This window comes from Eptesicus fuscus, chromosome 7, assembly GCF_027574615.1.
Source record: "Eptesicus fuscus isolate TK198812 chromosome 7, DD_ASM_mEF_20220401, whole genome shotgun sequence".
Classification (NCBI taxonomy): Eukaryota; Metazoa; Chordata; class Mammalia; order Chiroptera; family Vespertilionidae; genus Eptesicus; species Eptesicus fuscus.
This window is the reverse complement of record NC_072479.1, coordinates 64283651-64307618: the sequence shown is the minus strand read 5'-3', so window position 1 is coordinate 64307618 and position 23968 is coordinate 64283651. Positions and strand designations below refer to the sequence as shown.

The 23968-nt window shown below is 36.1% G+C and overlaps 2 protein-coding genes across 4 annotated transcripts in view; one reads left to right on the top strand and one right to left on the bottom strand.

Annotated features, from left to right (window-relative positions):
* The window catches only part of IRAK4 (interleukin 1 receptor associated kinase 4), a 40237-nt gene extending 21868 nt beyond the window's left edge, over window positions 1-18369 (top strand). The window contains exons 10-12 of one of the 2 annotated variants that reach the window (XM_054719145.1): window positions 1029-1091; window positions 3767-3925; window positions 18280-18369. In XM_054719145.1, the coding sequence (XP_054575120.1) occupies window positions 1029-1091; window positions 3767-3925; window positions 18280-18354 (297 nt within the window). In that variant the 3' untranslated portion in view covers window positions 18355-18369. Of the gene's footprint in view, window positions 1-1028; window positions 1092-3766; window positions 3926-4057; window positions 5393-18279 lie in introns of those variants that run through there. The other variant, XM_008140573.3, reaches the window with a different exon arrangement.
* TWF1 (twinfilin actin binding protein 1) lies at window positions 589-23725 on the bottom strand. 2 transcript variants are annotated; one of them, XM_054719146.1, is made up of 9 exons: window positions 23617-23708; window positions 21661-21738; window positions 19312-19490; window positions 18364-18459; window positions 16769-16873; window positions 15007-15132; window positions 14593-14743; window positions 14341-14462; window positions 589-899 (listed from the first exon to the last, which is right to left on the bottom strand). In XM_054719146.1, exons 1-9 carry the CDS (start codon window positions 23639-23641, stop codon window positions 849-851), a joined length of 933 nt encoding a protein of 310 aa, XP_054575121.1. In that variant the 5' UTR covers window positions 23642-23708; the 3' UTR covers window positions 589-848. The 2 variants fall into 2 exon arrangements, with proteins under 2 accessions (XP_054575121.1, XP_054575122.1); XM_054719147.1 differs by lacking the exon at window positions 589-899 and adding an exon at window positions 11788-13928 and having other exon boundaries at window positions 23617-23725.
* Between the last annotated feature and the right edge of the window lie 243 nt (window positions 23726-23968).

The window sequence follows — 23968 nt, the reverse complement described above, 5'->3', positions numbered from 1 at the left end:
GCGAGGGGGGGGGGGGGGAACGGACTGCGGAGGGAGCTACAGGAGGGCGGCAGTGAGCTACTGGTACACGGATTGGTGCTCAGGGCTACTAGTATATATATATAATCAGTAACAATAATCAGTCATTCTGGTAATAATTATGAAATTTAAGTAGAATATTTTGAATACACCTGCCTTGCTTAGCTCTCTGTAAACTTTCACTTTAACCTTTAGTTAAATGAAAAAGTTATAAAAACTTCTCCAACTTTGTAAAGCCTTTATATTGATTTCTGAAATTACTGCAAGAAATTATTTTTGGCTACACTATCCTCATAATTAGTATGAAACTTAACTTAAATTAGTGCATAAAATAAATGTCATACAGTATGTAATTTAGTGTCATATTTAAAAATGAAGTATTTTTTAAAAGAAATACGCTTTGACATTCTCTGATCTACCAGTCTGTACCTGATAACTTAAGATGGAGTGAGGAGTGAGTGGGGGTGGTTGGAGAAATTGGGTAATTCACCATTAGATTCCACATATTAGTGAGATCATATGATATTTGTCTTTCTCTGACTGGTTTATTTCACTTAGCATAATACCCTCCAGGTCCTTATTTTTTCATATGTGTTTTATATATGGAAATTTAACATCATAGCACTGTGAACTTAAGGTATAGGGTTTGGGATATGCCTAAAGTTTAGAAAATAATATTCTCCTAAGAGCCAAAGAAAATTATTCTTATGAAGAATTCCCTGCAAAACAGGGAAAGGTGTGTCTAGAACACGCTGAGTGGAGCTGATTTTTTTAGTAAGTTGCCAATAGCAAGAAGTGCTTGTGAGGATGGGTGGGATCCATGTGAAGCTTCAAAGGATGTTGAGAAATGACCACAGCTCATGTTCTTTCTTCCTTGATGCCTAAAAGACATAATGCAGTGTGTGAAAATGATTAACCAGATTTCATAATCAAGATTCATAATTCCTTCTAGTTTCTATATGTTGCCTGGAATGTGACATTAATGGATTTGTTGTTTTTTCTCTTCATAGGTTTTACTAGAAATAATAACTGGACTTCCAGCTGTGGATGAACACCGGGAACCTCAGTTGTTGGTAATTGAAAGATTCATTTTTTTTCTAGTCCTTTTCTCTTTGCATGTATAATCTAAATTTATATGGATAAATTTGGTATCTAGAAATGTTATTTGCTCTTGGCAATTACATGGTAGCATATGGAAAGAGAATCAAATATTCCTAATTTCAGCTCTACCATGAAGTATTTGTGAAGCTTGGAAGAGTCAGTTATATATTTTGTATTCTAGTTTCTTTGTGAGTAAATCTAAATAGAACTGTATGATTTCTGAGGTCATCTCCAGTATATTTTTACTTGTTACTTTCAGAGTGATTACTAATAGTCTTTCAGCTCAAAGGGGAAAAACAACATGGCTTTCATCTATTCAAATTTGTATCAGAATATTCCTAGCAAAAATTCCCTATCCATTTCTATTATGGAGTATTTTATTTATAAAGTTATCATAGAAAACATCACCTATGTGTTATATTAGACATTCATTAACAATTACACAAATAGGCTAACTGAATGCTAAAGCTATGGGAAAATTATGCCACGCCCACTTTTCCCTGTGTAGTAAATTTTAAGCACTTAGCGGCTCTTTTTATAAAACTGAAGATTTATAGAAATATCTGTTTCCATGTATAAGGTTTTCTTAAAATTAGTTAAATAACTTCACTGACTTTATTCTAATTAATGTGTTCTAAGGGGACAAACCAGTGTGACAAATTCAGACAATGTATGTTTATCAGATAATTTTCCCAGAAGGGAATTAGAAAGTCAAAAGTATACTATATATGCTCAAGAGCGGAGTACTTTACTCCTTTAAGAAAAGCCATGAGTACAATATCTATATATTACAATATTGCTACAGATTAAAACTTTATATTATAAAGCTACATTATAAAGCTTTCCATGGTTTCCTGGATATGTAGTAATGCAATATTACATGTTATATAATACTTCACATTAAAGTATATTTAGAGCACATGATGTTATTGTAAAAGTTATTATTTTTATAATGAATTTTTTTACCATGATACACATAAATTTAAAATTCTCTGTCTCATTGGTGGTTGGTGGTCAGGAAATAAGCCGAGGCTGGAGATGCAGTTTTTGAGCCATTAGTGTACAGGCATAGATAAAGCTTTGGGTATGGATTGACTTATGCAGAGAAAGTGTGTAGATTAATCATATAGGAGGACAGTTAAAAAACAAAGTGTTTTGTTACCTTACATTTTACAAGGCCTACCTATCTAAAGGCCTAAAATTTTCCATCTTTTCACCTGAGACTTTTTCTCTCCTTCAAAATATTATAAAAGCCTTGAAATTTTGGTTTGAAAAAGTATATAATACAGAGGGACATAGAGTCCATCTCAGTCACAAGTTTTATGGATCCTCAAATAATAGTGAAAATCATAATACTTCAAGGAAGATTATACTCTCTGACTTATTCTTAAGGTTTGAATGTGACATGACTATAAAGTAATAAGATTTTAATGCAAGTATAACCATATCCCTATATTATGCTATTACCCAAATACTTTCAAAATTTTTCTCTTGGAAGAGTTTCTGGAGACTTTATAGTCGAACCTCACAAAATAGTCTTTGCCATCTGTATGTTTCCTAGGACTGCCTTAAAAAAAATTACTGTACACTTGGGCTTAAAATGACAAAAAAAATGTATTCCCACGGTTCTGGAAGCCAGAAGTCTGAAATCAAGGTTTTGTCAGGGCCACATTACTCGGAGACTCTAGGGCAGAATCTTTCCTCACCTCTTCCAGCTTCTGGTGGCTGTTGGCATGCCTTGACTTGCAGCCACATCACTCCAGTTTCTGCCTCTGTGATCACATCATCTTCTCTTCCATGCTGTTCTCTCCTCTTTCTGTCTGTTATACAGATGCTCGTCATTGGATTTAGGGCCCACCTCCAAATACAGCCACACTCACAGGTTCTGGGGATTAGGACTTGAATATATGTTTTTGGGGCCACTGCTCAACCCACTATATCATCCTAGTCCTATTCCTCTCTCCCTGTTCATTACTTTTCACCATGGCCCTGCCTCCCTTTTCCTCCTTCCTCTATCTCTTTGATTCAACAGTTTGAGTACTCACAGAGAAGTTTGTTTGAAGGGAGGGGAGTCTGTTTTCAGAAGTTGGAACTGTGTTATCAGGAGCAAATCAAGAAGCAGACCACCCTGCGCTGGCAGCCTAGTAAGTGCTGCAAATGGGAGCATGACAACAGTTAGCTCAGTAGCATAAATACAAAAATTAGACGGCAAATGAAAAGTACCTAGGAGGTATGTATGTATGTATGTATGTATGTATGTATACATAAATAAGGATTCTTCTGTATGTCTTCAGTTCTTAACAAGGTTATAAAAGTAGACAATAAAATAAGATTACAGCCCAGCCGGTGTAGCTCAGGGGTTGAGCGTCGACCTATAAACCAGGAGGTCAGGGTTTGATTCCCAGTCAGGGCACTTGCCTGGGTTGTGGGCTCGGTCCTCAGTAGGAGGCTTGCAGGAGACAGCCAATCAATGTTTCTCTATCATTGATGTTTCTCTCTCTCTCTCCTTCTCCCTACCTCTCTGAAATAAATAAAAAATATTTTTAAAAAAGAGTACATATTATTATGTATATTATATAATTAAGATTTATATTCTGATTTTTTTCACTTTCATTTGAAACTCAAAGTTTTAACACTTGTTTTAAAGCTAGATATTAAAGAAGAAATTGAAGATGAAGAAAAGACAATTGAAGATTATGTTGATAAGAAGATGAATGACATTGATTTCACTTCCATTGAAACTATGTACTCTGTTGCCAGTCAATGTCTGAATGAAAAGAAAAATAAGAGACCAGACATTAAGACGGTATTAATTTTTTATACTTATTTAAAAAGTGAAGGAGGTGGGATTTGTCATTTTTTCCTTAAGTGTGCATTTCAAAACAACTATTTAATACAGTTCTTTTTGTTGTTTTCTTTCTCTCTGTCTTTATAAAAGGTCCAACAGCTGCTGCAAGAAATGATGGCTTCTTAAAACTTTAGTAGAAGAGACTCTTGGCTTTTTAATATACAGCTATCAAAACCATTTTCTAGGCTAAATGTTCTGATGAACATTCTTTTTTACCTTTAACAAGGCAGCATGATGCAGTGCAGTGGTTATGAAAGCTTATGTAGAACCCCCAACGTACAGAACAAACAAAAGTAGAGCTGCCATATCAACGCTTGGCCCGAACTTCTTAGTGTCACCTTCCATTCGTGCAGTAATCCCTGAAACGTCTTCTTGGAACCTCACCAAACACAATTTGAAAACTAGGATTAGCAAAAAAGAGGACTGGACTATAGAATGAAAAGGCCCAACTCCACTACTAATTTTCTATAAAGCTATGGTCAGCCTCTTAGCTGCTTTGAGCTTGGTTTTTTTCACCTGTAGCATTGGATTATACTTACTGTACCTCTCTGACAAGTAGTCATGAAAATCAAAGGATGCAGAATGTTTACAAAGTACTTATAAAGTGATATAAAATTTAAATTTTATATAGATGATTATAAAATTTTTACAGTCATTTGTTTATAGAATCATGTTCACAATGAGCTTTTTTAATTTATTTTTTTATTTTTATTGATTTCAGAGAGGGTGAGAGAGATAGAAACATCAATGATGAGAGAGAATCATTGATCAGGCTGCCTCCTGCACACCCCACACTGGGGATCAAGACCACAACCCAAGCATGTGCCCCAACTGGGAATCAAACCATGACCTCCTGGTTCATAGGTCGACGCTCAACTACTGAGCCATGCCGGCCAGGCCACAGTGAGCTCTTTTAAGCAATTATTCATCACAAGCCAAATATTCCCAGATGATATTCCTGTGATAGGGCCATAATTAGATTATGTTACATAGCAAAGTTGATGGAATTTTGCAATGCAGTTAAGGTTCCTAATCAGTTGACTTTGAGGGACTAATCGGGGACTGTGCTGGGTGGTCCTGACCTAAGAAGGTGAGCTCTTGCAAGAAGTCTGAGAGATTCTCCTGTGGGCCTTGAAGAAGGAAGCTCCCATGTTGTAAGAGGGCCACATTGGCGAAGACCTAAGGATCGCTTTCAGGAGATGAGAGCTACCTTCTGGCTGGGACTTCGGATGTATACCCACAAGAAACTGAATTCTTCTAATAGCCTAAATTAGCTTAGAAGAGTATTCCAGACTTCAGATGATGCTGTAGTCCTGGCTAACATCAAAGTTTCGCCCTTGTGAGACCCTCAGTGAATCTAGCTGAGCTGTGCCTGTACTTCCTACATACAGAACTGTGACATAATAAATGTGTTGCTATAAGCTACTAAGTCTATGGTAAGTTATTATGCAGCTATAGAAAATGAATGCAGATATTCCCTTGGTGATTCTCCCATGGTGATATACCATCATGTTCACAGATTCTGCTCATGCTCAAGGGGTTGATAGGGATTAAACAGTGTGTACACCAGGGGGTTGCAGTGTACTGACTTTCACTGGATTTCTCGATTTTCCTCAGTCCCTTCTCTTTTGTTGTTTGTTCTACTACAGAGAGTGCTGGATAGTAGTGATGAATTGATTTTTTTAATGACTTTTAATAATTTCTCCTAAGTTTAAAATTTTCAATTGGTTTATATTATTTGAAAATTGATTTTTCAGATTTGGGTGAGCAGAAGGAAGTAATTTACTTAATCATGAAAACTGGCTGATAGAAAAGCTAATATGTATAGAAGAAATGACAAGTGGCTACAATTATTCACTCATTCATTCAGTAAGCTTTCTATCTTTAATTCTTTCATTAACACACTCAGAACAAGAGTATGTACAGTGAGCTACAGTAGAAAATGCTCATCCTCTATATTGCACCGTTTAGACCTTCCTAAATGCTCTACTGGGAATCAAAAATAACACATCTTTCTAATCACCTTTGTAAATTCAGTATTTAAACGGAAAGAAACATTTGCTAGTTGAAAAGGGAAAATAAAAATAAGTAAAATGACTTAGTTAAATCAATCTCAATGGGAACCCACATAATTTGAGGCACGATATGACACTGAACATAATTATGTTATTTTGAAATATAATTAACTATTTCTTGAAATAAAAACATTTATGTAAAATTACATACTTATATCACTGATTGTAAACTGTTACCAAACTATACTCAAATTTTTTAAATGAGTAAACTATATTTTTTTATTTTGAAATTTTTGTAATATTATTTAGTAGATGTTTTCATTCCATCAAATGGAATTGATATCAGATTTACCAAAATTAGACATAGCTTCCCCCACAATAAGACTGTACCTTAACTCTTTGGGCAGCAATAATACAGTAAATCTAAGAATCACCACACTGTTTCATCTTTTTGCCTAATGGCATCTGATGCACCATGGACCACTGAACTTGTGTGACTCACTCAGCTACGGGACTGAACAGCAGGGGGTTGTCCTCAGCTCACACATGAACATGACTTTCACTAAAGTTCTGAGAATAATGTCCAGGCTATTTGTACTGTTTCCCTCAGGCAGAAATGAAAAATGTGGGGTGACATCTAGTTAAAGCTTTTTCTTAACTTCATTTGGAATATGCTTCCCCCTAATTTTGTATAGAAGCAGACAATTTTAAACAGGTTTTTGAAAAAAACGTTTGACAGGTTTTGCAAGTTTTGATGTGAACTTTTTAATGTTTCCTCCAACAACTGATTGTGCAAACCAATGAGCAATGACAACGTGGTTGAGAACCACCCACATACCCCATTTCCAGAAAGAACAACTGTTTTTATTCCCATGTTTCTGACCCATTAGTTTGCTAGTTAGCCAACTCAAATTTTTAAATTGTTTTCCCTCAACTTAATAAGGTAATAAGAACAATTAGTCAATGTTTTGCTTTATTTTCCTAATATATAATTAAGAGAAATTTAAGACATTCTAAAGCATTTATGGCTCTGTCCACTTTTTGGTTCTGTAAACATAAAATGGCCCTAGGTCTCAGCCATTTATAGTCCTATTATTCACTTTCAAAATCAGCATATATTTTATTTTTCCAGCTTTATTGTGGTATTCTTGACAAATGAAAATTGTATATAGCCTGGCCAGTATGGCTCAGTGGTTGAGTATCAACCTATAAACTAGAAGATCACAGTTCAATTCCCAGTCGGGGCACATGCCCAGATTGTGAGCTCAATCCGGGGGGACGGGGGTATGTAGGAGGAAGCCAATTGATGATTCTCTCTCATCATTGATGTTTCTATCTCTCTCTTCCTCTCCCTTCCTCTCTGAAGTCAATAAAGTATATATACTTAAGGTATTTAACTTGATGGCTTAATATATGTATAAATTGTGAAATGATTGCCAGAGTCAAGCTAATTAATAAATCCAACACTTCACAGTTACATTATTATTTTATTTATTTGTTTGTTTGTTTGTTTGTTTGTTATAGTAATAGAGGGATTCGCTCAGCTAGGAAGCTTTAACAACACCCAGGCTAAAAAAATAAAAAATAAAATAAAAAAATAAAAAGACTATTGCCCTAACCGGTTTGGCTCAGTGGTAGAGCATTGGCCTGCAGACTCAAGGGTCCCAGGTTCGATTCCAGGCAAGGGCATGTACCTTGGTTGTGGGCACATCCCCAGTGGGGAGTGTGCAGGAGGCAGCTGATCGATGTTTCTCTCTCATCAATGTTTCTAATTCTCTGTCCCTGTCCCTTCCTCTCTGTAAAAAATCAATAAAATATATATTTAAAAAAAAAAAAAGACTATCAGTATATAGTATCAGGAATGACTAGAATGTTCTTTAGCTTAAAGAAAAGAAATAAAAACTTAAACTGAATGAAGTTCTATTTGTGTGTTACTGGTGTTATCAGAGGCCTTTAGGTCAGCAGTGAGCCAAGAATAAGACTTCATCATAATGTTTCTCCTACTGTCCTGGGGAAAGGAATATTGTGTTCCAGATGATGTCAGATATTTTCCTCTACTGGCTATTCATATGCCAGGAAAGTTTGGTGAAGATTTTTGTGAAGGTCATCTAACCTGTTTTCCTTGCACTAACTCCATGCTTATGTAGCAGCTTTTATATTTTGACTTTTTATTTCTTGCCTGAATTTGCCTTTTAGAAGGTAATGCACAGTGACAATCTACATATTACAATTACATATCAGTTTCTATTGCAGAATGTCTTTTTATGATTAATAAAATCACACTCTGGTTTATACCTAAAGCTTTTGAAAGTTTAGCATGAATTAAATCTTTAGAGACTGATCATTTCAGGCTGCAATGCTGAAATCCAAGCCCTAGACTGGGACCCTTTCTCCTGCTATAGCCATTCTACTAGTAAGAGCTAAATGGTATCTCCACCTCTTTTAAGAATTAAAAATTAACTAATGCTATGGTGGTAATCATTTTACAGTATATAAGTGTACCAAATCAACACATTGTACACCTTAAACTGTTCTACCCCTTAAACTTATGCAATCTTTTATGTCAATTATATCTCAATAAAACGAGGTGGGGAATTAAAAATTTAAACAGGGTCTACATCCTTAGCACCTCAGACCATTTATAAAATGTCTCAAAAATGAAACAACTTTTATTATAAAGAGATGCATATTCCCATCATATATTTTAGAAGAAGAGTAGCATCCATCTTTATAGTGATAACAGAGTTTGACTATCTATCTTAAGTTAGTGAGTGTCCTTAAAAATTTTGAAATGCTGACCAGTATGTTTAAAAAAAACACACAAAACTCAATACCACTTCCATTAGTGGCATTCTTTGGTGAAATATTCTTAAATCAATTCATAAGTTAGCGGAGGGAACATGTAATAATTTACTCTGTTAAACATATTAGGAAGCCTTGCCATACAACATTCTTTTTTTGGCCAAGAAAAGATCAATAATATCTGCCTTTAAATATTTAGACCTTGCAAATGTCAAAGGAGCTCTAAAAACTCACGTTTCCACAAAAACAATGAAAAAGCTGGCAAAAATGGTCAGAATTGACTTTTTCAGACCTGGAAACTAACCAAAGGCTTGCAGCAAACAAGAAAACCAGCTGAATTTCAGTAAGAGCAAGCTTTGTGGCATATTAACTTATCCTAGTCTCTCATTCCTTGCTCAATGGTAGCCTTGAAAAATAACAGCCCACATTCTTGGTACCAGAGGGAGAACAGAGCGGGAGCTTTTTCAAAGCTTTATTCTGAAAGAAATGTAATTATTTGATCTCTATGGTAGTTCCCTGGAAAACCCCATTCAAGGGCTTCTCTTTATTTGACCTAAATCTCACCTAGCACTAAAAGCCTCTCTCTGGAGTCATTTGTCAAAAACATTTACTGGCAAATATTGTAATCACAGCTGTCTGAGGTGATAAATAACAGTTGGGACAAACAATAGGCTACCCAAAAAGCTTAAAAGAAAAAGCTGAGGAGCAAGATATCCATTACAGCTTTGAAAATCCCCAACATATTCCTGGGAACCTACAAAGCCATGTACATACGTAAGGCACATGCTCAACATAAAAAGGACCTGAGAAGGCTCTAAGCTTTACCTCTGGTTGACCTTCAGGCTCCATACAAGCAAGAAGTAAAGACTAAGGCAGAGTCAAAACTGCAGTGGGAGGTGTCTTGACATGTATACAGAGCCCCTTGCAAATACTGGGAGATTTATTGGTTATAGATGTTTAAGGAAGTTTGTCTAAATTCATTAGCTGATGATGAATCTGAGTAGATTTCAGTGGCCACACATCATAAAGAAAACAGACTTTACAGAATTAGTTTACTTAAGTCACCAAAAAACAAACAAAAAACAGCAAGTAAAACAATTAGCAACCACAGCAAACATTGGGGAGGGGACAGAGTCTGATATCCAGAATTGCCACATTATATTTTTTAAATGCTCACTTTTCAACAAAAAATGGCACACGAGACAACCAAGTATGGCCCATACATACCCAGGAAAAAAGAAATCAATAGGAACAGTACCTGAGGAAGCCCATATGTTATACTTACTAGACCAAGACTTTAAATTGGCTATTTTAAACATGTTCAAAGAACTAAAGGGAATTATATCTAAAGAACTAAAGGAAAGTATGAGAACAATGTCTTACCAAATAGAGAACATTAATAAAAAGCAGACCAAGAGAGGAGAGTGCCATGGGCTAAGATGCAGAGGCTAGTGGGCAATAGTAAGGAGCAGATTTTATTCTGTATGTCACCATAAATCATAACCACTATATATCAGTATACACTGAGTGGCCAGATTATTATGATCTCTGAATGCATAATAATCTGGCCACTCAGTGTGTGTGTGTGTGTGTGTGTGTGTATGTGTATGTATATACATATATATATATTAGAGACCTGGTGCATGAATTCGTGCATGGGTAGGGTCCAGCCAGCCTGGCCATGGGGAGGGGATATGGGCGGTTGGCCGGTCTGCCTGCTGGTCGAACTCCTGGTCGAGGGGACAATTTGCATCTTAGCCTTTTATTATATAGGATATACACTGAGTGGCCAGATTATTATGTGTTCAGAGATCATAATAATCTGGCCACTCAGTGTATAATACACATGAAGTTTGTTGACTGGATGGGAGGAAAATATTTTATTCAATTTACATCATTTAATGCAAACTATACCCAATTGTGTCTACACATGCATTATTTGTGGAACTGATTCCTGGGTCTACCTAGTGTATCAAAATCTCTGGATATGAAGCCCTAGAATCAGTACTTTTTATAATGTACTAGAGGACTGGTGCATGACATTCATGCACTGTGTGGGGGGACCCTCAGCCCAGCCTGCGCCCTCTCGCAGTCCGGGACTCCTCGGGGAATGTCTGACTGCCGGCTTAGGCCCGATCACCCTGGGGATCGGGCCTAAGCCGGCAGTCAAACATCCCTCTCACAGAACAGGGCTCTCGCAGTTCGAGACCCCTCGCTCCTTACTGCCTGCCTGCAGTGGAGGTGGGAGAGGCTCCCGCTGCACTGCTGCGCGGGCCAGCCATGAGCCTGGCTTCTGGCTGAGTGGCACTCCCCCTGTGGGAGTGTACTGCCCACCAGGGGGCAACTCCTGCCCACCAGGGGGCAACTCCTGCGTTGAGCATCTACCCCCTGGTGGTCAGTGCGGCTCATAGCAACGGGTTATTCTGCCGTTTGGTCGATTTGCATATTGAGTTTTATTATATAAGATGGCTGTACAGTATTTGCAAAAAAAAAAAAAAAGTGAGGATACACTCAATTACAATATGTTAGTTCCGAGTGGAAATCCCTTAACTTTTATTAAGTTTTTAGTATATCAGCCCTTTTAAGGACAATTCTCCATCTTTTGTAAAACCGCTACCAAATACATTTTGTAAGATAGCACTAATAAGAATGAATTTGATACTGAATTACAGTGTATTCAATATTTGAATAGGCTAGTTCCTTAAGAGCTTACCAAGTATGTTGTTCCCCTATTGTACTGGGTGCTTCTATCACAATGGGAACTGTGTAACTCATGGCATTTCCACTATTGCTGCAGCAGTGGAAAGTTCTCATCTAAATGAAGCACTCTTGATTCAACTTGCCTAGGTTTCAAACTACTTGAAGTCCTTTTTGGTTTAGACAGGTTAATTAACAAATGAATAAATGAATGGGATTTCAAACCTATCACCAGGCATTGCATTATGTAGAATTGTCCAAACATTTAAAAAAAAATTAAGACTAGAAAACCAACTTAGTACACAATTTAAAGAGAAAAATTTTTTATTGCAATATAAAATGCACTTATAAAATGTCCACAGAAGACATAATTCTTCAATGCTATATAAATTTATTGGGAATACATTATTCACCTTCTATTGTTATGATGACACCACCTAAAATATACTGTAAACGATGAGTTACACTCTATAACAAATGCATCACTGATTTTTCAACAATCATTGATTTAATAATAATTAGTTTTAAGACTCTATAATCACATCTATATTCTGGAATGTCCATTTACTTTCATGTAGTGTAGTGGAATTTAGAGTATAATTGCACATGGATAGTACAGAAAAACATTCACTGCTAAATTATTTTATGACAGGTTAACAATCCTCCTGACTAAAAACAACAGCTTTAGGATTCTCAATGCAGGAATTTGTGTGTATGTTGTATCTACGTGTGTACCCATGAAACAACTTAAAATATATCTTTAGTAAACAAGTGCAACATTACTGTTATTTTGCATAAACATAATAGCCTGATTAATTGTAAACAAACAAAAACCCACACAAATACTCTTATTTAATTCTAGGGAAAAAAATCTGTCAACCTATAATTATTCTAATATGCTTTACTTGAACACACAACGAATTTCTGAAAGGTGCATATATTACCTTAGGTAATAATGTGTAAAAGTGAGTGTTTTGTATTTTATACTATGAAATGTGCATTTCTGATATTGTTTTATGCAGCATAAAGTTTAGATCAAAAAATTCTAAATTCTGGATCCCCACAGTTCATTTAGAAAACACCTCCAAGTTATGGCTCTCGCAGCAGGTTTAATAGATTAAACATGATGAAGTGTTCTAGCTCCCTCTATTTCAAGTATCAAAGAAAAAATGAGGCTCAAAATCTCTGTAGGTTGTAGATAAAAATGCAAAGCTTTGGAAAACAGTTAAATGTGTCTTGAAATAAGATGTAAATCGAAACAAGATTCTTTAGTGTTCATCTGTGTTAGGCCAAGTACTGGGACTTTAAAACAGTTTGGTTAAATCTGAATATTTGCTCAAAAGTGATAGAGAACACAATTTGCCTATAATATATGGTTTTGTAGAGAAATCAATCTTGATGTTTTCAATATTACTGACTTTAAATATTTGCTTTGGAATTATATTAATAATATGATATTACATTCAATTGAACGTAAATATTTGGCCTCACACTACTTACTATGAAATGACTTACTTTTGAAATAGAAATTTTTTAAAGCATTAGAAAGAGAATTTACTAAAGCTGTATAAACATGTCTTTCAATGACATGAGAAATCTTGCAGTACAGAAAATATCTTGTACCCTTAAGGTTTCAGAGTGAGCTGATCTTCTGAAATTTTAATGCCATTTAAAAAACCAAAAAGTGAAATAGACTGCTGCAAGAAAGCACTGTTTCTAAAAGTTGCCAACATGATCACACTCTGAGAGTTAGCCTGCTCCTCAAAGTAAGCAACTTTCCACCTCTTCTTAGGCACACAGATTTTCAGCTTAGAAAATAATCTAACCTGGTTCTTTTTTTTTTCTTTATTGATTAAGGTATTACATAATCCTTAAGTAGTATGAATATTTTAAGGCCTTTCTCCCTTAAAGAAAAAATTTTATGTCTTACTAAATAGTAATAAGAAGTACATCTTACTTTCAGACATTAGACTTTCTGGAATTGGCCCAACTGTATAAAACTTGAAGAATTCTGTGAAAGTGTGGAATCATCACTCTGAAAACTGTGACAAAATTAAACATCACTATATTGAACTCTTTTCTAGCTTTAACTCAAAAATAGAAATCATGAGACTTCTATAACATTAATTTTAAAAACACACAGAAGTGAAAAGTGCTATTTTTCAAAAAGTTCAAATTTTTTCTCTACTACATATCAACATGGAATGATTTTAGTTCTCCTGTACTAAAAGTTGGACTTTTAAAAAACTAGTATTGTAACACTTAATATAATGATATTAATCAGTAGTGGCTTCAGTTTCAGCTGGACCCCTAATTAGTCTTCGAATTCCCCTTTTTCCTGCAGGACCTTTAGGTTTTGCAAAACTTTGCTTATGTGCATGCTGCTTGGGGTGTACTTCTTCATAAAGGAAGTCCGCAGTTAGCTCATCCCCATTGTCTATCTCAATCTAGAAGAGACGAAATTAGTAAAGAGTAATGCAAAATGAAAAGTACACCATGCAAAACCTTAATGAGCACTTGAAATGTGGCTAGTGTTATTCAGAAACTACATTTTAAATTTTATTTAATTTTAATTTATATTAAAATTTGAGTAGCCACATATAGTTTGTGGCTACATATTAGAGTGTAGATCTATAGGGAGATGCATCATGATAGGAGTGGAGGAGATCCTAAGGATTTATGATGAGAACAAGAAAAAGCTTTTATTTATAAATCACAATACATCATAAACTACATGGAAAGGCAATACAAATCTAGCAAAAACTGAAAAACTTTTAAATAAATAGGTAGGCATTAGATAACTATTGATAAGATAAATTAGATAAAATAAATTACATAAATAAGTAGGTAGATAATTACCTTTCTAATGACATCCATTTGTAGTTGTCTTTCTACAATTTCTAGCAGAGGACTCTTGCAGCTAGAATACAGCATCCGTTCTCTTATACTGCATGTGTATCCAGGCATTGAATAAATAAAAACTGTGTTAAAAAATAACAATAAATACAATTAGCAGCATATCAATTAAAGCAAATACTAAACCTCATAAAACTATAAACAAGCCTTCTGGGCAAGAAATAAGTTATATGTTAAAAACAATGTGTCACATACCTATGGACTCCAGATAGTCTCCTTCATGGGAATGTTTATACAGAAAGAAATGGTAACGTGCTGAATCCTTGGGAATCCTCTTTGGCAAATCTTTTAGTTCTGTATTTGTTGTGTTGGCCAAAATTATAATTTCATTTTTTATGTCTATTTCCTGTCAATAAGAAACACAGTATACTCATTAAAACAGATACAAAGATATTTAAAAATGATAATTAAAATACTAGGACAAGGGGAAACATACACGTTTGACTTTTTCACATGAATGTATTATATATTGCTTTTATAGTTGAAAAATATGGGTAAGAATAATCAGGAAGCAAATAAAAGTTTGAAAATCTATAAAAAATAGACCTTCTCTAAGCCATAAGCTATCAAAAAGAGTAGTCATTTCATAATAATCATTATATGTCTTACCAATTGCACATAGTTGAGCTGTCTGTTACTCAATTTTTCCAAAGCTTGAAAAGCCTCTCGAGAAATAGGAAATGCCACTCCTTGCAGTGTTTGATGCTTAGTGTCCACACTCACGTCAGTCTGTACCTAAGTATGACAGATTTAATGTACGGATAAATTTTCAGCATTTAGCAGTGTCATATGGCAGATTAAACAAAACCCAACTTCTATCAAATGTCATTCCACCCTTGCCCATTTCAATGTAATTAAAATGAACACTTAAAACACTACAAACTTAAAAAGCAAGTAATTTTTCACATTTGTTAATGTCCTGCTAGCACTTTGTCAACATGCACAGTGCATGACACATCTTTATGAAAATGTGGGGAGTGAATGTAAGTGTTAATGGGGTTTTAGGGGTTTTTATTTATGTTTGGCACAACTGCAGTGAGCGACATAAGCTCTCTGAAGTGTCTTCATATTACACCTTTAATTATCAAATTTTACTTGATATGATTTATGGACAGTAATATATATATAAAATATGTATAGAGTTTTATTTTGTTCTGCTAGACATAAAATGTAACACAAATACCATGCACTGAATTCAAAGGAGTACACACAGTATACAAAGACACACACACACAGCTCAACAAAGTATACTACTGCAGAAGTTCCAGACTCAGAGCTTTCATTACTAAGAACATGGGTGTACATGTACTGGAAGAAGAGTACTTCAAGAAAGCTTTCAATGCATGTTTAAGACTTTTATACTCAATAAATGATAGCTTATATAGGGTCTCATTTGCAGTGTTGCAACAAAAAATCAAATAGAAGTTTTACTTTAAAAAAAATGAATGGAGATTCTACAGCATAAATGATATTGGATAATGAAAACATTATAGAACATGTGCAAATGCATACCCCAATATGATCCTCTGGGTTCTGATTGCAAGGAATAAAACAAACTATCAAACTTGTAAAAAAAAAAATCACATAAAGTACCTACTCAAATTACCTGAGTTAATATAAAAATAGATCCTTGCTATCAGGTTACTTTAAAGAATATTCAATCTCTTTCCAGACTTATTCCTATTGGTCTGTTAGTCAGACTAATGAATAGTAGTTTCTGCTACTTGTTCTTTTTTTTTTTTACTTGTTCTTTTCTATAAATCCCTGTAGAAATACAGTAGCTTTTCTAACTTGTAATTAGAATGGATGCAGTAAACACATTAAAAAATGATAAACTATAATATGGAATTTATTAACTCAAATATGCTAAATAAGTATATACATATAAACACCATCCAAGTAGCGTTCACAGAAGTTAGTTTATAGAGCTTCTAGAACTCCTTAACATCCTATAGCATTTGTATTTTATTCTCTTTAGTCATCACTATTCTCTGACATAACATAAAAAAAACCTGCTTTAGGGAAACTCAGTATATATAATATTCCTTGCACTAAATGGGTAACATACACTTTTTCCATTATTTAGTATCCAAAGTACAAAGTTAAAAACAGTTGTGCTTCCAACAGGAAGATTTACTATTCTGTCACATACAATATAAAGACAAAAGAAAGCTACTTATGAAATTGGCGTGAAGCTTAATATTCACTTTTAACCTTTTTCCTGAAAACACATTGAGCAGTCTTGTCTCTAAACAGAATAATGTAAGCCACCTAATCTATTTATTGTCTAGTTATCTCTACGTCTATTATTAATTAAAAATTTATTTCCAAACACTTAAAAGCTTGCAACAGTTTCAAAATGGCAATTTACCTCATTAATTTTAATCTGTCGTAATTCTTCCTCAGCTGCAGTCAATGGGGCAGGAGAAGATTGTGACAGCAAGTATTTTTTATATCCATGTAATGATACATCTTCCTATAAGCAAAGAAATGCACTATTATTAGTTATTCTCTGGAAGTCAAACCTCAGTGAGGTTACTCAGAACAAATTGTCAATTTAACAGAAAATGTTTTCATTGAAAATAAAACTATCAAGAATTTTACTATTTTTCCTTATTTTTTAAATCCTCTATTCTATAGGTTTCAAACAATTTTAAGGGGAGAATCTACTCTTCATTTCCTAAAGTCTTATAGTTACCAAGTCTTTTTATGAGTGTGCTGGTGGTGATGGCCAGCCACATGATGAACCAGTCATACTGTAAGTCTAAAGGACAATTCTCATTAACCTGCTGGGGAAGCCTGCCCTGTAATTATTTAACAATCAACATATCCAGATTATGAATTCTTATTATAATGATGTAATTTCTCTATAATCATTCATAGAGAATAAAAGTTTTTTATTTCAAAGAAAAAAATATTCCAGAAGTCTACTCTTTATCAAAATTTTGTGGTTTGGAAGACCAAGGACAGAATTAAAAAACTAAGCCATTTTACAATTAATGACGAATAAGCAAAGTAATCCCATTTAATCTTGTATTCTATACACCAGATTATATTACTTTCTGAACCAGAAGAAAGGTCTAGACCAGTGATGGGCAACCTTTTGAGCTTGGTGTGTCAAACTTCGCCAAAAAAGTGAGCATAACTCGGGTAGTGTGTCACTTTGAGAAAAAAACATTATTTCGCAAATGTTTCATCCTCAGGAGCAGCAAATGTTTCATCCTCGGCATGCGGCCACCTCAGTGGCCGCGTGTCATCAGAAATGGCTACGCGTGTCAGTGCTGACATGAATGTCATAGGTTCACCATCACTGGTCTAGACAAAAGTCTAGACAACAAAACCTTGTTCACACTGGGGCGGTGAGGGCTTGCCTGGGGTGGGAATGGCTGGGGGTGGGGTGTGTGTGTGGGGAAGTCAATAGGGGGAAAAGAAGACATATGTAAAACTTTAGACAAAAAAACTCTGTTCAAAAAATGTATTTCAATTTCCTTTTAAAACAAAGTAAATTCCTAATCATAATTTAATTAAAATACATTAATCAGTCAACTAATTATTCCAATTAACTATCAAATCAATTTACCTGCCTCAATGTTCTGATTTAAATAAAATAGTAACTGCTTCCACAACTTGGGTATAAATGTCCAAAATATCTAAAAAATATTAAGTAGTCTCTAATTTTTCTGAGCCTATTTCACTATCATTAAAATGAAATGGTTGAACTAAATAAGGGGTTGAACGAGAGCATCTCTGAGGTATATTCTAGTTTTTGAAGTCTAACAAAGTAGATTCCAAAATATTTTTTAAAGGATAAGTATAATGTTTCAGTTAACTTAGCTATCATATGAAATATAACAATATTTTCTCTTATTCTTATGTTTACAGATTCATCAATTCGAACTCATATCAATTACCCATGACTTAGGAGTTCTCCCATCAGGTATAATTATAAAGGTATAAGTTTTGTACCTTTACTGTTCCAAATACTTCATCTTTAATGTGGCCACCTCCAAACTCCTTTTTCAGAGTTGCTCTTGTGGCTGCATACAACATTTTTTGACGAACCTATTAAGATGTGAAAGTTTGCTTAGAAGTTTATAGATAAGAACTACTATTACAAAAGAAAGCACTTTCTAAATATATTAAAATCTTCAAGCACATTAAAAATAAACTGTAATAAAGCTGAAATCCACTGACTGTAATATGCTAAAGTATGTGTCTACAAATAAACATTCTAACACCAGTGTCTAAACTATCAGGGCTATTAAGGTATTTTACTTTTCAAAAAGTGGAAAACAATCTAAATTTTTATAAATTACTCATTTTTAAAAGTATAAAATGAGTTCGAGAAAAAAAACCCTACTTAAAACACTATTTTAAAATGAGGAAGAAAAAATTGAAATGAAGTAACCTTGCTACTGACATATTACTAAAAGCAAATCTAGATTAGACATTACTAATTAAGATCAAATATTCATGACATATCTATGGTATATGTGGGGTATATAGGAGATATATGGGATATACCTATGGTATATCCATAGGAGGGAAACATAAATGAAAAGAACTACAATATATACTATAATTAAAGACTCTAATAACATCTACGGAAAACCAATAGAAATTGTCAACCAACAGAAATCAAGTTAGCTTTATTCTTTAGAGGTCCATAGTAATTTATAATTGCTACAGATTTTAAAGTTCAAATCAATAATAATTCTATTGATTTCAAGGGCAAGACTTCTGAATCTAAGCACATTACTCCTAATTCCACATTACCAATCCAAGGATTTTCTCCATGGTCATTCTCTTCTTTGGAAAATGATTGTTGCTTCTTAACTTTCTCTTAGCCTAGAAATATTTCAGAAAAAGAATTCTAGCATTTGATGTTAAACAAGTTACAAAAAAGTTACTTACATGAGAATGATCTGGAGACCATGCAATGAATATCCATTCATATCCCTGGGCATTCTGAGAATCTAACCTGAACAATATATAGCACGGTTGCTTGTCCTCCAACAGGGGTAAAACAAAGGAATCATAATCCTTATCCCAGGAATCTGAAGGTTGACTACACGATCCAATCACAAGTTTCTCTATGAAGAATAATTTTTTAAAGATACATAAATGGTTTGAAAAACCAAATGATAGAGTAACAAAGAATAGAAGAATAAATTTAATTATTTCCTGATTACTGTTATTCACATCAAAAAGTTGAAAGGAAAATGGGTGCTACACAAAAAATAATTATGACATAAAGTAGTATTAAAAACGATACAAAAATGTTATGACTAGCATGGTTAAAATAATGTTACTTAATAAAAAACACAAGAAAGGAAAAGATAAAAATGACCATAAATAGTTGAGCTAGATGGTTGAAGAATGGGTGGTTATATTTCCTAAAATGCTTAATATATTAAAATATATTTAAATAAGTGTACTACCACTCAAAAGATAATTTTTGAAATTAACAATGAATTATCCAGTAAGAAAAATTAAATAAAACCAGGTTTAGTTCCTATCTGGCCATAATGCTACAAATTTAAAATTTGTCCACTTTAAGGCACTATTTGGCAGAATCATGTAAAAGTGTGAATGTGCTGTGCATAGAGAATCTCATGCACATATATGCAAAGGTGTTCACTGCAGCACTATATAACAGCAGAAACTGAAAATAGCTTAAATATTATCAATAAGAGAATGGACATACCATATGTGACATAGTCACATGATAAAATTCTATTCATATTAGTAGCAGTTATTAACAGAAGATGGAAGTATCTGTTATATTATTTATTCTTTGTAATTTCCTCATTTAAAAAATTTTCTCAAGACAAAAATAAAATAAAACCAGAAAATAATGATTTAGGAAACAGTATCATTTTCCTTTTGTAGAGATATTAGTCAAACTTTACCATTTTACTTAGTTAAGAAGTGATGGTATTTAAAATTTTAGCTCAGCATTTCTAAAATATGCTGCTTTACAGTTTATTCCTGTTCAGTGTGGTAATATATGTAGAACAACTGCATATTTTCAAACTATTCTGGCCTTTTTAATATGTAAGTAGAAAATAGAGAGCAAATATATTTACTTCCAATTTATGAGAGGACAAGTTATTTTTCTAAAGCAAAATATTTCAAGGTATTTAAGAGATGGACCTAGAGAGCATTATGTTAAGTGAAATAAGGCAGTCGGAGAAAGACAAATATCACATGATCTCACTCATTTGTGGAATATAATGAACAACATAAACTGATGAACAAAAATAAATCCAGAGACATGGACGCATCAAACAGACTGTCAAACCGCAGAAGGAAGGCAGGGGAGGGGGGCGGGTAAGAGATCAACCAAAGGACTTGCATCCATGTATATAAGGATGACCAATGGACACAGACAATAGGGGAGTGGGGGCATGTGCTGGGGGGTGGGAGAGGTCAATGGGGGGAAAAAGAGAAATGAAATTAGGCTAATGGAATATTTTAACCTATTCATTTGTGATTAAGTAGTTATAAAATAAATTGTTCAAATTCAAATCTAGCAGAATTAAAATATTCTTCCACCCAACCAAATTTTCCCTGCTTACAGATTTTGAAAGAATCAATGTAAAGTCTGTTACATTCTCAGAACTTTTTCCCAAAAGAAGGGGAATCATTTCTTCAGCAGACTGCAGTCAAGTGGAGAAAACAGGAGAGTTTGAAATCCTGTCTCTACTTCAAAATTAACTTTACTAAATAACTATTTTTGGATAATCCCATTACTGATTTCCATTCCAGAGGTGGAAGCCCTGACATTAGAAATGGATTGGCATGCAGAAACTGAGATGAAAAGTAAAAGAGTAAGGTGTCACAACAAAAAACATCTTTCTCGCCCTGGCCTGTTTGGCTCTGGCCTGCAGACAGAAGAGTCCCAGGTTCGATTCAGGTCAAAGGCACATGCTCAGGTAGCAGGCTCGATCCCCAATAGGGGGTGTGCAGGAGGCAGCCAATCGTTGATTCTCTCTCATCATTGATGTTTCTCTCTCTCTCTCTCCCTCTCCCATTCCTCTCTGAAACATCTTTTCTCTTTCACTGAAAGTTAACTTCAGAATTCAGAAGGTAAGCAGAGGCCCATGGGACACACCCAAAATGTACAGGATCCAAGTTAGCTAAAGGCAAGCTTTGAACTTGCTTCACATTTACAGTTCAAGTCACTGACAATGACTTAGAAGTTAAAATCTAACACCCAGTAATCCAAGGACAAGCAATATATAAAAATGTTTAACTAACCATTTTCAATAGATATTTTCAGAAGTCTGTATTTTCCATTTCTTGCTCTGGCAAATACATCTTTAACATCTTCACTTGCTGTGGAAAAGATAAAGAAATATAAACCTATTTTTATACTTACGTATTAATACTTTCTATGCTTTTTAAGTGAAGGAAAATGAGTTATAATACAAAGCAATGTATCCTGAGTACGTAGCATCCTCTTCTTATCAGGAATTTAAACACAGTGGACACTATACAGCTAAGAAATATAAATATATTTTAAAAGTATGTTAATTCTAACTTGTTTTAACTAGGTAATTCCATAGCAGAATTAACACTGGGAGTGCTGGCCGGTGTGACTCAGTTGGATGGAGCGCAGACCCGGAGGTGTCTCAGGGTTCCATTCTGGGTCAGGGCACATACCCAGGCTGCCGGTTTGTCCTGGTTGGGGTGCTTACAGGAGGCAAGCAATGTTCTCTCTCACATCAAGGTTTCTTTCTCTCCCTTTCCCTTCCTCTCTCTAAAACCAATTAAAAAACAAAATAAAAAAGAAATAACACAGGCAGTGAATATATATTAGTTAGTCAAACCCAATAATGAACAAATTACAATTTTGAAAAATACCTTTATTGCTTCTTTGAAAAAAGTTGAAAACCTGCTTTCATTCTCTTCTACTCCAATTTCAAGCTTATGATAAACAAAAAACACCTTTATCAATTTTCTACATTTTCTCGTTAAAAATAACACTAAATATAAGATATCCTATCTCGATTTAAGAAAAAGTCACTAAAACCCATTCCAGCTTTTACTTGTGGTTACATTTTTCTAACTAGTCTTCCACCAAATGCTGGATTAAGCTCACTGAGCAAATACACACTTAAAAAAAATCTAACCCCCGTGTTCCCATTAAAGCTTCCATTTCGTTCTTGGGTTGCACGCTTGACAAGCAAGAACCACGCTTTAAAGGCAGTGCTTGCGAGAAGGCTCAAGCGTCCAAGTTAATCGTTAACACATTTAAATGTGAAAACTACCGCGGACAAATGAAACAACGCTTTTAGATCTGAAACTATTTCGTTTATGTTTGTGTGTGCAGGGCAGGCGCCGGGTCCTGTCAAAGACCCTTAAGAAAGCAAAACACAATACGTTCACCTAAGGGAAAAGATGCGTTGTCCACCCACAGGAAGAGCTTGTGTTTCTAACAGAACCCATGAAGCGATCTCGAGTAACCCCGGGACACATTATTTGGCCGTGACGAGGCGAGCGCTCCCAGACGGCCCGTGTTCCCACAAGGAACGGGGGTGAGCTCTAATGGCACCTTCAGCCGCCTGCGCGGATGATCACAGGCGGCCACGCACATCAGCCGGCCCCGTTCCCCGGGGGGAGTAACGAAGAAAAAAGATCGGAACACCCCACACTCAGGACTTCAGAACGTATTTCACGTTCCCATTTTGGAAGAAAATACGGAAGACTTTGGCAACTCTTAGTGGAGATGAAAACCATTCCAGCATTTTTCTTTTTTAAGAGTCAAAAACCCTGTAACAATCTCCCTGGGGCCGTAAAAAGAAACATTCTCCGTCTCTCGACAGCCAAAGGGGCCACCGCCGCCTCCACCTTCCCGGGTCTTGCCCACCTGATAAAAAGGGGGAAAAGTTGGGCTACTGTCGGGGGCGGGGGCAGGCACGCCCCCTTCCCCCGTGCCGCCTCGGAAACCGATTTCCTGAGCTCCAGCGAATTTCGGGTTCGTCTGCTACGTGGCGGCGGCCGGGCCCGGGTTGGGAGGGACGCAGGCCGGGAGCGCCCGGGAGGCGAGAGCGCGGGGGGTGGGAGGGGGGGGACGCACAGGCCCGGCTCGCCCCGCCGGACAGGCTCCCCGCGCTCCCGGCCCGACGTCGCCCAGCCCGGCCCGCAACCTGCCCGGCTCGCCCGGAGCCTCCCGGGAGTCCCTTCCCCGCGGGCCGCACCGGGCGCCGTTACCTTGGATGCCGGTCTGGTGGGACATGGCGGCGGCCGCGGGCTCCCGGCTCCGGCGCTGAGGACAGCGAGCGGCCCCGGCCGGCGACTCCAGGAAGTGGAGACTCCGAGGCCGGCCCGACGCGTCATCAGACTGCGCCCCGCGGCCGCCGCCCCGCCCCCGAGGCCGCCGGCGTCCTCGCGCGCCCCGGCTCCCCGCGCGCTCCCGCTCGGCGGCCCGCGCTGGGCGGCGGGGCTGCCTTCCCACGGCCCCGGCCCCACCGCCGGCTCCCTGCCCCGGGGCCCCGCCCTCGGCACTGGCCGCCGCTTCTCCACTCCACCTTGCGGAACACCTCTGAGCAACAGGTGGCCGGGC